The sequence below is a fragment of the Schistocerca nitens genome, chromosome 10 (genome assembly GCF_023898315.1).
Source record: "Schistocerca nitens isolate TAMUIC-IGC-003100 chromosome 10, iqSchNite1.1, whole genome shotgun sequence".
Taxonomy (NCBI): Eukaryota; Metazoa; Arthropoda; class Insecta; order Orthoptera; family Acrididae; genus Schistocerca; species Schistocerca nitens.
In genome coordinates this window covers 32,572,428-32,590,019 of record NC_064623.1, presented here as the reverse complement: position 1 = coordinate 32,590,019, position 17,592 = coordinate 32,572,428, and the positions used below count along the sequence as shown (strand labels likewise).

General features: G+C 43.2%; 1 protein-coding gene across 1 annotated transcript in view; it reads left to right on the top strand.

Moving 5' to 3' along the window:
• Positions 1–17,592, top strand: part of LOC126210499 (E3 ubiquitin-protein ligase UHRF1-like) — a 162,485-nt gene that overhangs the window by 17,483 nt on the left and 127,410 nt on the right. Inside the window, exon 3 of the mRNA XM_049939743.1 lies at positions 5,140–5,181. Coding sequence (XP_049795700.1) covers positions 5,140–5,181 — 42 coding nt within the window. The remainder of the gene's footprint in view (positions 1–5,139; positions 5,182–17,592) is intronic.

The following is a 17,592-nucleotide window of genomic DNA, read 5'->3' as shown; positions in this document are numbered from 1 at the left end:
CGACAGTTTCGGGTACGTGTGGGTTCTGTCCTGTCAGACACCTTTCGCCAGGAGAATGGGGTGCCACAGGGCTCAGTTTTGAGCGTCGCTCTCTTCGCCATCGCTATCAATCCAATAATGGATTGCCTCCCAGCTGATGTATCAGGCTCCCTTTTCGTGGACGATTTTACCATCTATTGCAGCGCGCAGTGTCCACGTGTCTTGGAGCGCTGTCTTCAGCGTTCTCTTGACCGTCTTTACTCCTGGAGTGTCGCCAATGGCTTCCGTTTTTCTGCCGAGAAGACGGTCTGTATTAACTTCTGGCGCTACAAAGAGTTTCTCCCACCGTCCTTACGACTCGGTCCCGTTGCTCTCCCACTCGTGGAGACAATCAAATTTTTAGGCCTTACCTTTGACAGGAAACTTAGCTGGTCTCCACATGTGTCATATTTGGCCGCCCGTTGTACCCGTTCTTTAAATGTCCTCCGTGTTCTCAGTGGTATGTCGTGGGGAGCGGATCGAACCGTCCTCCTTCGCCTATATCGGTCGATCGTCCGCTCCAAGCTGGATTATGGGAGCTTCGTATACTCCTCTGCACGGCCATCCATCTTACGCCGCCTCAACTCCATACAACATCGGGGTTTACGACTTGCGATCGGAGCATTTTATACCAGTCCCGTAGAGAGTCTTCATGCTGACGCTGGCGAATTGCCACTCACCTACCGGCGCGATATACTGCTTTGTCGGTATGCCTGTCGGCTACTGTCAATGCCCGACCATCCTTCTTATCGTTCCTTTTTTGACGACTCTCTTGACCTTCAATACGGGTTGTATGTCTCTGCCTTGCTACCCCCTGGAGTTCGCTTTCGTCGCCTCCTTCAACACCTTGATTTTTCACTCCCTGCAACCTTCCGAGTGGGCGAGAGCCGCACGCCACCTTGGCTCCAGGCTCAGGTCCGCGTTCACCTCGACCTCAGCTCGCTCCCAAAAGAGGTCACCTCCGGTTCGGTCTACCACTCCCGTTTTTTGGAACTTCGCTCGAAGTTCAACAACATGACTTTCATTTATACAGATGGCTCTAAGACCAATGACGGGGTCGGGTGTTCCTTTATTGTCGGGGCACAAAGTTTCCAATACCGGCTCCATGGCCATTGTTCGGTCTTCACAGCTGAGCTCTTTGCCCTCTACCAGGCTGTTCTGTACATCTGCCGCCACCGACATTCTGCTTATGTCATCTGCTCAGATTCCCTGAGCGCCATCCAGAGCCTCAGTGATCCGTACCCGGTTCACCCTTTCGTACACCGGATCCAACGCTCTCTTCGGCAGCTGGTGGACGTCGGTACGCCGGTTAGCTTTATGTGGGTTCCTGGCCATGTCGGTATCCCTGGGAACGAAGCTGCAGATGCCGCGGCCAAGGCTGCGGTCCTCCAGCCTCGGACAGCTTCTTGTTGTGTCCCTTCGTCCGATTTTAGCAGGGTCATTTGTCGGCGCGTTGTGTCGCTGTGGCATGCCGATTGGGCTGCACTTACCGACAACAAGCTTCGGGCCTTAAAACCTCTTCCCGTGGCTTGGACGTCCTCCTCACGCCCTTCTCGGCGGGAGGAGGTCGTTTTAGCAAGGTTACGAATTGGACACTGCCGGTTCAGCCATCGCCATCTGCTGACGGCTGCGCCGGCGCCGTTCTGCCCATGTGGGCACTTGCTGACGGTTAGTCACATTTTAATGTCCTGTCCCGATCTTAAAACACTGCGCCTCGATCTTAACCTGCCTACTACTTTAGATGCCATTTTAGCGGATGACCCACGAGCAGCTGCTCGTGTTCTTTGTTTTATCAATTTGACAAACCTCGCTAAGGACATTTGATGATGTTTTTTAATCCTATGCCTGTCAGTCTGTCTTTTATTGTGTTTTCCCTTTTAGTTGTTGTTGTCAACTTGTGCCTCGCGGTGCATTCTTAGAGTAGTCAGGGCGCTAATGACCATTGAAGTTGTGCGCCCGAAAACCACAAAAAAAAAAAAAAAAAAAAAAAAAAAAAACACCCAACAGACAAGAATTAACTGATGAAATTGTAAATGATGTTTTTCAGAAAATCATTAAGTGGTTCTCTGCAAATGGGCTCTCATTAAACTTTGACAAAACACAGTATATACATTTCCACACAGTAAATGGAATGACACCATTGATAAATATAGACTTCGATCAGAAATCGGTAGCTAAGGTAGAATATTCAAAATTTCTCGGTGTATGCATTGATGAGGGGTTGAACTGGAAAAAACACACTGAAGATCTGCTGAAACGTCTGAGTTCAGCTACTTACGTTATTAGGGTCATTGCAAATTTTGGCAATATACAGCTCAGTAAATTAGCTTACCACACCTATTTTCATTCTCTGCTTTCGTGTGGCATCATATTCTGGGATAACTCATCATTGAGTAAAAGAGTGTTCATTGCACAAGAGCGAGTAATCAGAGTAATTGCTGGAGCTCATCCAAGATCATCCTTATTTAAAGAGCTAGAAATCTTCACTATAGCCTCACAATATATATATATTCACTTATGAAATTTGTTATTAACAATCTAAACGAATTCAAAAGTAATAGGAGTGTACATGGCTACAACACTAAGAGAAAGGATGATCTTCACTACTCAAGGTTAAATCTAACTTTGGCTCAGAAGGGGGAAAATTATGCTGCCACAAAAGTCTTTGTTCACTTACCTAATAGCATCAAAAGTGCGACAGATAGCCATATAACATTTAAAAGGAAATTGAAAGAATTTCTGAATGGCAACTCCTTTCCTTCTACTCATTAGATGAATTTTTTGATATAGTAAGTGGGTAATCCCCCCCCCCCCCCCCAAAAAAAAAAAAAAAAAAAAATTAAAAAATATTAAGTGTCATGTAATATTTTGTGTAATGTAATATCTTGTATAGACACCTTTTATTAACCTGACACGTTTCACAACATTACGAAGTGTTGTATTCATGATCTATGGAACAAGTACTAATCTAATCTAATCTACTGGATATATCAGGTTTGCCACAAAACAAACACAGTTTCAAACTGTGATATTTGCCTTTTTGTGTTAAACTTTTAATACAAGATTATAGCTGTTAAGGAGTAGATTATAACAGCATTTTTAAATTTGGTCAGTAATCATATGAAATATTGAAAATCAAATTTTTGTTGCCAGTGGAAGCCATTAGATAGATGCCCAGCAACTGGCACTAGATTCTGGGTTCTAGGGCAGTCGCTTAGTAACTACACTGAAGTGCCAAAGAAACTGGTGTAGACATGTGTTTTCAAATACAGAGAGATGAAAACAAGCAGAATACAGCATTCCGGTCAGCAACACCTATATAAGAAAATAAGTGTCTGGAGCAGTTGTTAGATCAGTTACTGCTGCAGCAATGGCAGGTTAATCAAGATTTAAGTGAGTTTCAGTGTGATGTTACAGTAGGTGCACGAGCGATAGGACACATCTTCGAGGTACTGATGAAGTGGGGATTTTTCCGTGTGACCATTTCACGAGTGTATAGGGAATATCAGGAATCTGGAAAACATCTAATCTCTGATATCGCTATGGCTGGAAAAAGATCCCGCAAGAATGGGACCGACAATGATCGAAGAATCGTTGAATGTGACAGAAGTGCAACCCTTCCGTAAATTGCTGCAGATTTCAATGCTGGGCCACCAGCAAGTGTCAGCGCCCGAACCATTCAACGAAACATCATCGATATGGGCTTTCGGAGTCGAAGGCCCACTCGTGTACCCTTGATGACTGCGCGACACGAAGCTTTACACCTCACCTGGACCCATCAACATCGGCATTAGACTATTGATAACATGAAACATGTTGCCTGCTTGGACAAGTCTTGTTTCAAATTGTGTGGGTGTGGAGACAACCTCATGAATTTGAGGACCCTGCATGTCAGCAGGGGATTGTTCAAGCTTGTGGAGGCACTGTAATGGTAATGGTGTGGGGAATGTGTAGTTGGAGTGATCTGGGACCCCTGACATGTCTAGATGAGACTCTGACAAGTGACACATATGTAAGCATCATGCCTGATCCCCTACATCCATTCATGTCCATTGTACATTCAGATGGACTTGGGCAATCCTAGCAGTTTGATGTGACACACCATATGTTCAGAATTGCTACAGAGTGGCTTCAAGAACACTCTTCTGAGTTTAAACACTTCTGCTCGCCACCAAACTCCCAAGACATGACCATTATTGAGTATACCTGGGATCCCTTGCAACATGCTGTTCAGAGGAGATCTCCACTCATTCGTACGCTTACAGATTTGTGGACAGCCCTGCAGGATTCATGGTGTCAGTTCCCTCCAGCACTACTTCAGACGCCGGCCGGAGTGGCCGAGCGGTTCTAGGCGCTACAGTCTGGAACCGCGCGACTGCTACGCTCGCCGGTTTGAATCCTGCCTCGGGCGTGGATGTGTGTGCTGTCCTTCGGTTAGTTAGGTTTAAGTAGTTCTAAGTTCTAGGGGACTGATGACCTCTGAAGTTGAGTCCCATAGTGCTCAGAGCCAACCAACCAACTACTTCAGACATTAAGTCGAGTCCATGCCACATCGTGTTGCAGCACTTCTATGTGCTAGCTAGGGCCCTATGTGATATTAGGCAGGTGTACCAGTTTCTTTGGCTCTTAAGTGTATATGTGATTGATTTAACATTTCCAGCTTTAATAATACAAATTTACACGAGATATCATTCATTTTTGACAAGGTTTATATTTCAGAATAAAAACAGCCTTGGTTGCAAAATGATTTAATATAAGTGACATGGTTCACCCTTTTGGGCATCATCATATTGTGTAAAAATAGCTGGATATGTAACTCATCCATCATAAAGTCATATAAAATGGAGAATGGATGTAACAGTATGTGGATATGTAATCCATCTATCGTGAAATACAAGGTCGACCTTGACTACACTGACTGACTCCACCATAGCAGTACAAAATAGGGCCACACTTACAAAGCACATGCAGTATGAATTGCATGCAGCACAATGTCCATTTATATTACTGAATTTATTGCTTAATTATAAATAAAATTTTTTATATGAGATATCAAAGCTGTCGCGTATTATTAATTTTTGTGTACCACTTTTAATTCTTACCGTACTTGTTTTGTTGCAGTTGAGGGATTTGCCTCAGATATCAGAGAGTAAACACTTCAAGGTGAGTGCTGTTACTTGACTTTTGCTAGAATGTATTTTTCTTGTTGTTGCTGTAATTGGTGGTGGTGGTGGTGCAGGTCTGTACATTAATCTGTTCTGTGGAACAGATCCAATTCATCAGTAACTCGAAGATGATGTGTCCTATCACTCGTGCGCCTACTATAACATCACGCTCAAACTTGCTTAAATCTTGATAACCTGCCATTGCTGCAGCAGTAACCGATCTAACAACTGCGCCAGACACTTACTGTCTTATATAGGTGTAGCTGACCGCAGTGCCGTCCTATTAACAGCTTCCTTCTTTTAGTCAAGTGTGCCGTAACACTCCTTTTCCCCCAATTTGATTTAGTACCTTTTCATTAGTTACATGATGTACTCATCTAATTTTCAGCTTTCTTCTATAGCGCCACATATCAAAAGCATCTGTTCTATTCTTGCCCGAATTACTGACTGTCTGTGTTTCACTTCCATGCAATCCTACACTCCTAACAAATACCTACAGAAAAGACTTACAAACACTTAAATTTATAGTAGATGTTAAAAATTTTATAGTTTCCACAAATCAAACAATGGAAACTCCAGGGTGGAATATCAGCGGTGTAAGGAAAAGATTGCTGCTTACCATAAAAATGACACAGTAAGTTGGAGACAGACACAACTAAACGACACATGCATTCATAAAAGCAACCACATCTCACACACATGTGACTGTCGTCTCCATCAGCTCACTCTGGAGTTAGGTAAGAGCGTAGGGAAGGAGATAGGACAGACAGGTACACTGGAACAGAATGGAACACAAAAAGAGGATGAGGTAATGTGGAAGGTGTAGGGACAATAGGTTGCAGTGGGTTGAGGCCAGGATAATTTCAAGGGTGGAGAATTTATTCTTAGGACAACTTCCATCTGTGCAGTTCAGGAAAGCTTGTGGTGGAAGGGGGCCATCTGGATCTTCTCCTCCACCACCAGCTTTTCTGAAATGCATAGATGCGAGTTATCCTAACAAAACATTCTCCACTCCTGATATTATCCCTACCTCAACCCACGGTAATCTACTGCCCCCACACCCTCCACCCAACAGTTTCTGCCCCTTTGTCATATCACCTCCTCCCGTCTTGCATTCCCTCATCCTCTTTGTGTGTCACCCTCCTCTCCTTTTCTGCTCCAGTCCACTCCACTCCCTGCCCTTCCCCTCCTTTTCCGCTGTCCCCTCCTTTTCCGCTGTCCCCTCCTTTTCCGCTGTCCCCTCCTTTTCCGCTGTCCCCCTCTTTCGCTCCCTGTTCCTTTGTCTTTTTCTTAAATGCTTTTCTTGCTATTGTGAGTCTGCATTCTATATCTACTTCAGTCATCATCTCTTATTTTGCTTCCAAATTTGTAAAAACTGTTATTTTAGTGATTAAATTATATATCCTGATATAATGTGACTGTATACTGTTACCTTTCTCACATTTTATGAGCATTTCATATCCTCTTCTAACTGTTCTTCCAAGTCATTTCCCACATCTGATAAAATTACAATGTTGTTTGCAAATTTTAAGTCGTCCCCCCCTCTACCTACCCCAGTTTATCCTAGGTTTCTTTCACAGCTTGTCCATTGTAAAGATTGAATAACACCAAGGACTGTCTACAAACCTGTGTCATTCCCCCTCCACTACTGCTTCCCTTTCATGTCCTTGACCCCTTATAACTGTAGTCTTGTTTGTGTACAAGTTGTAAATAATGTTTGACTCCCTGTATTTTATCCATGCTACCTTTACAATTTCAATTAGAATATTCCAATAAACAATGTTAAAAGCTTTCTCTTAACATACAAATGCTATGCGCATTTGTTTGCATAGAATGCTGCATGCATAACATCTGCACTGGACAACAACAAAAGAGTGGAATACACTGAAGGGAAGGAGGAAACTAAATTCAACTTCCAGGGTTGAGAGGGTATGGGATGTTATTTCAGTGGTTACAAAATTGAGTCAGTTTGACAGTGAGCTAGGCAGTATGAGCCCATTTATTAATATAATGTCGCACCCCTCTGTCCTGGATGCACAGGTTGGTTTGGTTGTGAAGGGTGTCATGACGCCATTTTAGCCTCTCGTGAGGCAAGCTGGCCCACAACTGTTGTAACTTTTCCACAATGTCCTGGGGATACTGGTACAGGGATGGAGTTGATGTCCAAGCTGGTCCCACCTCAACATCAAGGAAACAGTCCAAGGCAAAACTTGTCATATGTGGATGAGCATTGTCCTATTGAAAAATACATCACGATACTGTCACACGAGAGGTAAGACGTGGTGATGCAGGATGTACTCGACATACTGCTGTGTCATCATAGTTCCCTCACTGACTACCAGCCGTGACCTGAGGTCATACCCGATGGCTCCCTACACTGTGATGCCAGGTGCGACTCTGCAAATCACTGGAACACTGGGACCTCTGCCCGGTGTCACTGTCATACTCACCAACGATGCCGATCTGGGGTAGTGCAGAACCACAATTTCTCACTTGACACAATGTGACACCATTCACTAGCAGTCCTCACTTCCCATACTTCCCGGTCATGACACCGCTCCAAACTCCAGCCATTTGTGTTATGGTGCAACGGGACCTATGCTAGGGATAGTAATTACCTAGTCTGCTAGTATCTAATGGTGGTGTGGAGTGACACAGAATGTTGTGTGAAGCCTCCAATGACTACCATAGTAGAATATTACCAAATGATCATTCACAAAATCCAAAGAAATTCTAGCCATAGTTAGTGGCTGTTAGTGGCATCAAAGTTAGTGTCCAGTCACTCAAAAAGTTCCTTTACAAAGGATAGATATTAGTGTCAGCTGTGTTGAGAAACAGCTGAAAGTGTTAAAATTGAACAAAGTCCCAGGGCCTGATAGAATCCCTATCATATTCTACACCCAATTTGCGGCTGAGTTAGCCCCTGTCTTAACTGTAATCTATTGTAGATGTGTCGAACGAGAATTTGTGCACAGCAGCTGGAAGAAATGATAGGTTACAATAGGTTAGAAGTGTAGCAGAAGTGATCCGCAAAACTAACGCCCAATATCCTTGACAGCTTTGTTGCAGAATCTTAGAACATTTTTAAGGTCAAACACAATGGCCTCATACATGCCAACATAGATCGTGCGAAACCCAACTCTCACTTTTCGCACCTGGCATTCTGAAAGCTGTTGGTCAGAGCAGTCGGGTAGATGCAGTATTTCTTGATTTCCAAAAGGCATTTGACTCAGTATCACATCTATGCTTATTATCAAAAGTATGATGATGTGGGTTATCAGATGAAATATGTGAGTGGATTAAGGATTTCTTGGTAGGAAGGACACAGCACGTTATCTAGGATGGAGAGTCATTGACAGATGTAGAAGTAATTTCAGCTGTACCCCAGCGAAACATGTCGAGCCCCTTGCTGTTTGTGTTATACATAATGATCTTGCCAACAGTATTAATAGTCACTTCAGACTTTTTGCACATGATGCAGTTATCTAGAATGAAGTGCAGTCAGAATGAAGCTGTACAAATATTCAGTCAAACCTTGATAAGGTTTCAAAGTGGTGTAGTGATTAGCAATTTGCTTTAAATGTTCAAAAATGTAAAACTGGGCACTTCGCAAAATGATAACATACAGTAGCCAATGAATATAATATTAATGAGTCAAAGTTGGAATCTGTAAACTCATACCTCATTGTAACACTTGGTAGGGACATGAAGTAGAATGATCACATAGGCTCAGTTGTGGGTTTATTGGTAGGTTACTGGGGAAGTGAAATCAGTCTACAAAGGAGATTGCTTACAAATCAGTTGTGCCACACATTCTAGGATATTGCTCAAGCATGTGGGACCTGTACTAGGACTAGCAAGGCATATTGAGTGTATACAGAGAAGGGCAGCATGAATGGTCACAAGTCTGTTTGACCCATGTGAGAGTGTCACTGAGATGTTGAAAGAACTGAACTTGTATACTCTTGAAAATAGACAGAAACTATACCAAGAAAGTGTGCCAACAAAGTTTTGGGCTCCAGCTTTAAATGTTGAGTCCAGGAATATTCTAGAAGTTCAACATATGGCTTCCATAGGGATCATGAGGGTGAGATTAGATTAATTACAACATGCACAGAAGCATTTAAACCATCATTTTTCCTGCCCTCCAAATGTGAATGGAACAAGAAAAAGCCCTAATAACTGGTACAGTGGGCTGTACCTTGTGCCATGCACTTCACAGTAGGTCATAGAGCATGGATGTGGATGTGGACATAGATGTAGAGGTAGATGTTGTTGTGGTCTTCAGTCCTGAGACTGGTTTGATGCAGCTCTCCATGCTACTCTATCCTGTGCAAGCTTCTTCATCTCCCAGTACCTACTGCAACCTACATCCTTCTGAATCTGCTTAGTGTATTGATCTCTTGGTCTCCCTCTACGATTTTTACCCTCCACACTGCCCTCCAATGCTAAATTTGTGATCCCTTGATGCCTCAAAACATGTCCTACCAACCGATCCCTTCTTCTAGTCAAGTTGTGCCACAAACTTCTCTTCTCCCCAATCCTATTCAATACCTCCTCATTAGTTACGTGATCTACCCACCTTCTCTTCAGCATTCTTCTGTAGCACCACATTTCGAAAGCTTCTATTCTCTTCTTGTCCAAACTGGTTATCGTCCATGTTTCACTTCCATACATGGCTACACTCCATACAAATACTTTCAGAAACGACTTCCTGACACTTAAATCTATACTCGATGTTAACAAATTTCTCTTCTTCAGAAACTATTTCCTTGCCATTGCCAGTCTACATTTTATATCCTCTCTACTTCGACCATCATCAGTTATTTTACTCCCTAAATAGCAAAACTCCTTTACTACTTCAAGTGTCTCATTTCCTAATCTAATCCCCTCAGCATCACCCGATTTAATTTGACTACATTCCATTATGCTCGTTTTGCTTTTGTTGATGTTCATCTTATATCCTCCTTTCAAGACACTGTCCATTCCGTTCAACTGCTCTTCCAAGTCCTTTGCTGTCTCTGACAGAATTACAATCTCATCGGCGAACCTCAAAAGTTTTTACTTCTTCTCCATGAATTTTAATACCTACTCCGAATTTTTCTTTTGTATCCTTTACTGCTTGCTCAATATACAGATTGAATAACATCGGGGAGAGGCTACAACCCTGTCTCACTCCTTTCCCAACCACTGCTTCCCTTTCATGCCCCTCGACTCTTATAACTGCCATCTGGTTTCTGTACAAATTGTAAATAGCCTTTCGCTCCCTGTATTTTACCCCTGCCTCCTTCAGAATTTGAAAGAGAGTATTCCAGTTAACATTGTCAAAAGCTTTCTCTAAGTCTACAAATGCTAGAAACGTAGGTTTGCCTTTTCTTAATCTTTCTTCTAAGATAAGTCGTAAGGTTAGTATTGCCTCACGTGTTCCAACATTTCTACGGAATCCAAACTGATCTTCCCCGAGGTCCGCTTCTACCAGTTTTTCCATTCGTCTGTAAAGAATTCGTGTTAGTATTTTGCAGCTGTGAGTTATTAAACTGATAGTTCGGTAATTTTGACATCTGTCAACACCTGCTTTCTTTGGTATTGGAATTATTATATTCTTCTTGAAGTCTGTGGGTATTTCGCCTGTCTCATACATCTTGCTCACCAGATGGTAGAGTTTTGTCATGACTGGCTCTCCCAAGGCCATCAGTAGTTCTAATGGAATGTTGTCTACTCCCGGGACCTTGTTTCGATTCAGGTCTTTCAGTGCTCTGTCAAACTCTTCACGCAGTATCTTATCTCCCATTTCATCTTCATCTACATCCTCTTCCATTTCCATAATATTGTCCTCAAGTACATCGCCCTTGTATAAACCCTCTATATACTCCTTCCACCTTTCTGCCTTCCCTTCTTTGCTTAGAACTGGGTTGCCATCTGAGCTCTTGATATTCATACAAGTGGTTCTCTTCTCTCCAAAGGTCTCTTTAATTTTCCTGTAGGCAGTATCTATCTTACCCCTAGTGAGACAAGCCTCTACATCCTTACATTTGTCCTCTAGCCATCCCTGCTTAGCCATTTTGCACTTTCTGTCGATCTCATTTTTGAGACGTTTGTATTCCCTTTTGCCTGTTTCATTTACTGCATTTTTATATTTTCTCCTTTCATCAATTAAATTCAATATTTCTTCTGTTACCCAAGGATTTCTATTAGCCCTCGTCTTTTTACCTACTTGATCCTCTGCTGCCTTCACTACTTCATCCCTCAGAGCTACCCATTCTTCTTCTACTGTATTTCTTTCCCCCATTCCTGTCAATTGTTCCCTTATGCTCTCCCTGAAACCCTCTACAACTTCTGGTTCTTTCAGTTTATCCAGGTCCCATCTCCTTAAATTCCCACCTTTTTGCAGTTTCTTCAGTTTCAATCTGCAGTTCATAACCAATAGATTGTGGTCAGAATCCACACCTGCCCCTGGAAATGTCTTACAATTTAAAACCTGGTTCCTAAGTCTCTGTCTTACCATTATATAATCTATCTGATACCTATTAGTATCTCCAGGATTCTTCCAGGTATACAACCTTCTTTTATGATTCTTGAACCAAGTGTAGAGGTAGATATAGATTCCATTACCGGCTCATGGATGGCAAGCAGATTTGGAGGGGTTACCATGTGCTCAGTGCATAATACAGTGATCTTCCCTTGTGGTGGTCAGAGGTATTCTACTGGAACCTCAACGATGAATTTTCCTGCTGTCAATATCCCACACAATATATCTTAAAGCCACTGTCACATCTGAATCCCCCACAAATCTGAATATTGCACAGTTAAACCTGCCAGCCAAATGGAGGCCCGCAATGAGGTCCTTTTCAAGCTACATTGCAGTTCTGTCTCACAAGAGTACACGAAATCTCTGTCTCTCTCACAGTAATCACTCGAGGCCTGATGCTGTTCACACCCTGTATATACCCTTATGGGCCTGGTATCAACACTAAACATGAACACCACTAATATACTCCGATGCTCGTTTTACGTGTTACGGAAAATTGCACTATTTATGGGCATTGGTTGGCTTTACTAGATATACAGGGAGCAGTACCTCACAATAAACTTAGTTTCGGTGCGGGCAGTGGCAGGTTAGACCTAAGCTGTTTTAGCTTCCCTGTTAAAATCAAATCACCGTTCTAGACGGGTCAAGTCCACTTGTACCAGACAACAGACTCAAGTGGCAAGTTTTCCATTACAATGGGGAGGGGAGAGATTCATGAGTCAAGGCTCCGAGCACCCGAGTTCAGAGATAATGTCACAGGACTCTCTGGTAAGTATATGGATCTCACTTATGTATTTATGATTTAAACACACACACACACACACACACACACACAGACAGACAGACAGACAGACAGACAGACAGACACACACACACACACACACACACACACACACACACACACACCTACTGTCATCTCCGGATGTTGAAGTGCAAATGTGGTGCACAGCTGTCAGGTTTGGGGTGAGTAGTATAGGGTACAGAACAGAGTTGGGGCGGGGAGGGATAGCAGGTAGAGGTTTGGGAAGGCACTGTAGGGCTTTCCTGTAGTAGAGTGCTTGGACATGACAGGGATCTGTGAGAGAGGAGACAACTGGAGAAGAGGTAAGGGCTGTGCAGGTGAGTCAGGGTGATAGCAGGTGTGGGTGAGGCTGGATTGGGAGCAGGGAAGGAGATAGAGGCAGTTGGGGACCGGATCTGGCGAAGTTTGAAGCCAGGAAGGTTACTCGAATGAATGGTGTGTTTTACGGAGAGTTACAACTGGTGCAGTTCAGAAAAGGTAATGATAGTGGGAAGAATCCTGATGGCATACAGGCTGTGTAGCAATTGTCGAAGTCGTGCCCACCGTGCTGTGCAACATACGTCTACATATATACTCCGCAAGCCACTGTGCAGTGCGTGGCGGAGGGTACCCTGTACCACTACAAATAAAAAGAATGTTGGCAGCCGTGGAATTGTTCTGCAGTCAGCTTCAAATGCCAGTTCTCTAAATATTCTAAACAGTGTTTCTCAAAAAGAAAGTCACCTTCCCACCCATTTGAGTTCCCGGAGCATCTCCGTAATACTTACGTGTTGTTCGAACCTACTGGTAACAAATCTAGCAGCCTGTCTCTGAATTGCTTTCATGTGTACCTTTACGAGGTGGCATCCAAAATTTTCGGGACTGGTGCTGCCATCTGGAAAGTAGGAGTAGTAGATCTTTTCACTGCTAAATGGCGCGAGCTGCATATCTGATGGGTCAGTGTGTGGAGTGGTATTCAGCTGGGAGGACGTGTTGCATGTCCACAGTGATTTCCGTAATAATCTGTGTTTGGTGTGTGCGATTTTACAATGGATCTGTGTACAGAACAGCGTGTGTGTATCAAATTCTGTGCGAATCTCGGGAAAAGTGCTACGGAGACCCTTGCAATGACTCAACAAGTGTTTGGGAGACAGAGCATGAGCTGTACGCGTGTGTTTGAGTGGCATGCTCAGTTCAGGCCGGCAGTACAGATGTCAAAGATGATGCTCACACTGGAGGGCCCGTTATCCACACAACTCCAGACATTGTTGCCAAATTTCTACAATTGGTTCGTGCGGATCGACGTCGAACGATTCGAGACCTTGCGGATGAAGTGGGTATTGCTTATGGGACATGTCAACGAATGTTGACTGATGAATTGGGTGTGCATCGTGTTGCTGTTTGTGCCAAGGATCTTAACTGCCGATCAGAAGGCACAGCATGCTGGAGTGTGCACGGACCTTCGTCAGACCACATCTGATGATCCAACCTTCTTGTCATGGGTTATCACCAGTGACAGGAGCTGGATTTACAGTTATGACCCAGAGACAAAGCAACACCTGGGATCAGTGGAAGAGCCTGGGCTCTCTAAGACCCAAAAAAGTGAGACAGGTGAAGAGCAAAGTGAAGAGCATGATCATAGTTTTCTTTGGTACCAAGGGAATCGTGCACAAAGAATTCATTCCATCCAACCAAACGGTGAATTCCGCGTACTACTGTGGTGTTTTGCAACGGCTCTGTGAAAATGTGTGGCAACGACGGCTCGAACTTTGGCGTCAAAGGAACTGGCCGCTGCATCACGACAGTGTACCCTGTCACAGGTCCTTGCTCACCAGGACCTTTTTGGCAAAAAACAACATGGCGGTTGTACCTCACTCATCGTACTTGCCAGATTTGGCACCTTGCGACTTCGCGCTATTCCCAAAACTGAAACTCAAGTTGAAAGGCCGTCGGTTTGACACTCTAGAGAGGATTCGAGAAGCATCACTGGCAGTGATAAACACCCTCAAAGAACAGGACTTCCAGAAAATGTTTGGCCAGTGACAGAAGCGCTGGGACCAATGTGTACGTGCGGATGGGAACTTCTTAAAGGTGATGGTGACCATTAGTCCAAAGGTAATGTTTTCAACAAATGGCAGCACCAGTCCCGAAAATTTTGGATAGCACTTCGTAATTCTATTGGGCACTGATCCTAAATGCTTGAGCAGTACTCACAAATAGGTTGTAGTAGTGTCCTATGTGCTGTCTTCTTTATAGATGAACCACACTTTCCCAAAATTCTCCCAGTAAACCCAAGATCATAAACCATTAGCCTTCCCTACCACAATCCTCACGTGCTCGTTTCATTTGATATTGCTTTCCAACGTTATGCCCAACTTTGTAAATGTCATGAATGTGTCAAGCAGCACACTGACAGTGTTGTATTCGATCATTACAGGATTGTTTTCCCTACTCATCTGTATTAACTTACATTTTTATAGGTTTAGAGCTAGGTGCCATTCGTGACACAAACTAGAAATTTTGTCAAGTCATCTAGTATCCTCCTACAGTCACCCAACTACTAAACGTTCGTGTACACCACAGCATCATCAGCAAACCGCTCCAGATTGCTGCTCACCCTGTCCAGCAGATCATTTATGTATACAGAAAATAATAGCAGTCCTTTGACATTTCCCTGAAGCACTCCTGATGATAACCTTGTCTCTGATGAACACTTGCCGTTGAGGACAACATTCGAATGACTCACACATCTGGGAACCTAATCCATACACTCACACCTTTGTTAACAGTCTGCAGTTGGGCACTGTATCAAATACGTTTCGGAAGTCTAAAAATATGGGATCTGCCTGTAGCCCTTCATCCATAGTTCGCAGGATATTGTAAGAGAAAAGGATAAGCTGTTGGTGGTGGCCATTCTTAAGGACAGATAGGTCGTCGGTGGTTGTGCCCACATAGAATTTCGCACACTGTTTACTGATAAGTTGGTAATGTCGTAGCTTTCACAGGCAGTCTTGCCTTTGATGGCAGTTGTGGAGTTGGTGGTAATGGGAAGATGGATGGGACAGGCCTTGTATGTAGGTCTCTTGGAGGGATATTAACTGTAGGGGCAGGGTTGAAATAGAGACAGACATGGATATTATTTGGGTTTGGTTTGTGGTGGAATGCCACAATCGAAGGAGTGAGCAGGATATTTCTCATTTCAGGGCATGACGAGAGGTGGTCAAAATGATGCCAGAGACCATGTTTAATTTACTCCGGTCCCAGATTGTACTGAATCGCAGCAAAGGAGTGGGGCTGGGGGCTTCTTTGTGATTTGTGGCTAGAAGAGACAAAGCATGAGAGTTCTGTTTCTGGATGAGGTAGGGAGGATAATTGTGGCCTGTGAAGGCCTCAAGGAGACCCCCAAAATTTGTACTGCGTAACACATAGGCTAGCATTGACGATGATCTCAAATCAGCGAATACACGAGTTCACAAGCTTCTCAAGATGTACGACATCCAGCCTGAGCCAATCATTATTCTTAGATTGCTTAGGGCCCCACCACACTGGGAACATTACAGCAGCACTGCAGTCTGGTGTTACAAGACACCTGAGGAATTTATAAGTTTGTGCACAGTTCAAGATCTAGTAGCTTTGTGTGTGACTTGGTTCAGCCATTAATTGCTGATCATGACGTAAATTGGTTATTTCACACTCTACAATTATTTAAGAAATTACAGTGTTAGATTCTTCATTTTCGTGAGTGTGTCAGTATATTAATTTGACAAATTAGTGGAGATCTCCCAAAATGAACTGAAGAAAAAGGACGCTGTTTTAAGGAAAGTCATCTAATTATTTGTTGTTTGCAGTAATATTTACAGTTTCAGCTGTAGCTGAAAGTTATAGTTAGAAGTGACGTTTCAGTTTTTATTTGAAAAGAACCTTGTTATAAACTCAAATTCAGTTTACATATGTTTTAAACCAAAAGTAGGAAGCCTGCTTCAGATGTTTATTTCTTAAAACAATGCTACCATATTGGACTCATTAACATCACTTGCTGCAGCAGGAGATGTAGCTGTGTTGTTTCAGTGTGAGAGTAGGTTTTGAGGAAAAATTTCCTGTCCCTGATAGGAAAGTGCTTCATCTGTGTTATAAAGTTCTTGTGACTGGAGTGGATCACCCAACCAACTAGTGTCCTGAAAATGCATTATTATAAGTATTTAGAATGCGATAGTAATGTGGAGGGACATGTTCTTGATACTGGATTTCATTTATATGGTACTCATGATTCCTACTGCATATTACCCCCCCCCCCCCCCCCCCATTTGCAATTTGAATAGATGGGAGATGAACTGTCACAAATTTCTAGTCTCATCTCAATCTCACAAATAAAAGATTCAGTGTCAAAACTATCCATAGCAAAAATGCAGAATTGGCTTTTGAAAGTGAGATTTTATCAAGGGCACAAGTGTTTCATTGGTAAAAAATGTTTTCTGGAGACAGAGCCAATGTCTAAGATGAACATCGCAGTGGACAACTGTCAAAAGCATGATTGGATGACAGCAGAACCGGGGCAAGTGAAGCTGTACGAGCTGATCAAATGTTAACCATGAAAATCGTTGCCCCGAGATTAAAAGTAAAAGTTGGCAGTGATGTTTGAAGGAATTGTGGAGACCAAAGAAAGCGTGCATGTTCAAGTCGAAGGTGAAATGTGTGATTGTGTGTTTCTTTGAATCCATGGGCGTTGTGCCCAAAGAGAGGCTACCTCATCTCCAGATAGTAAACCAATACTACAATTGAGAAATTCTCAACAGACTTTGAAAATGGGTCTATTGTGTTCGTCGACACATGACTAATGACTGGAACCCACTTCATGATAATGAACTGTCCTATACTGCATTATCTATTGGGCAGTTTTTGACATCAGAGTCCATTGCAGTGCTACCATGGCCCCATGTCATACTTTATTTGTTCCCGAAAGACGGTCGTTAAAGGGCAACATTTTTTGCCAGAAGATGAGTTCTAGGGATGCTACCGACAATGGAAGCATTGTGGAATAAGTGTTTGCAGACACAAGGGAATTGCTTTGAAGGTGATAGAAATGTAGTTGGTTGAAAATG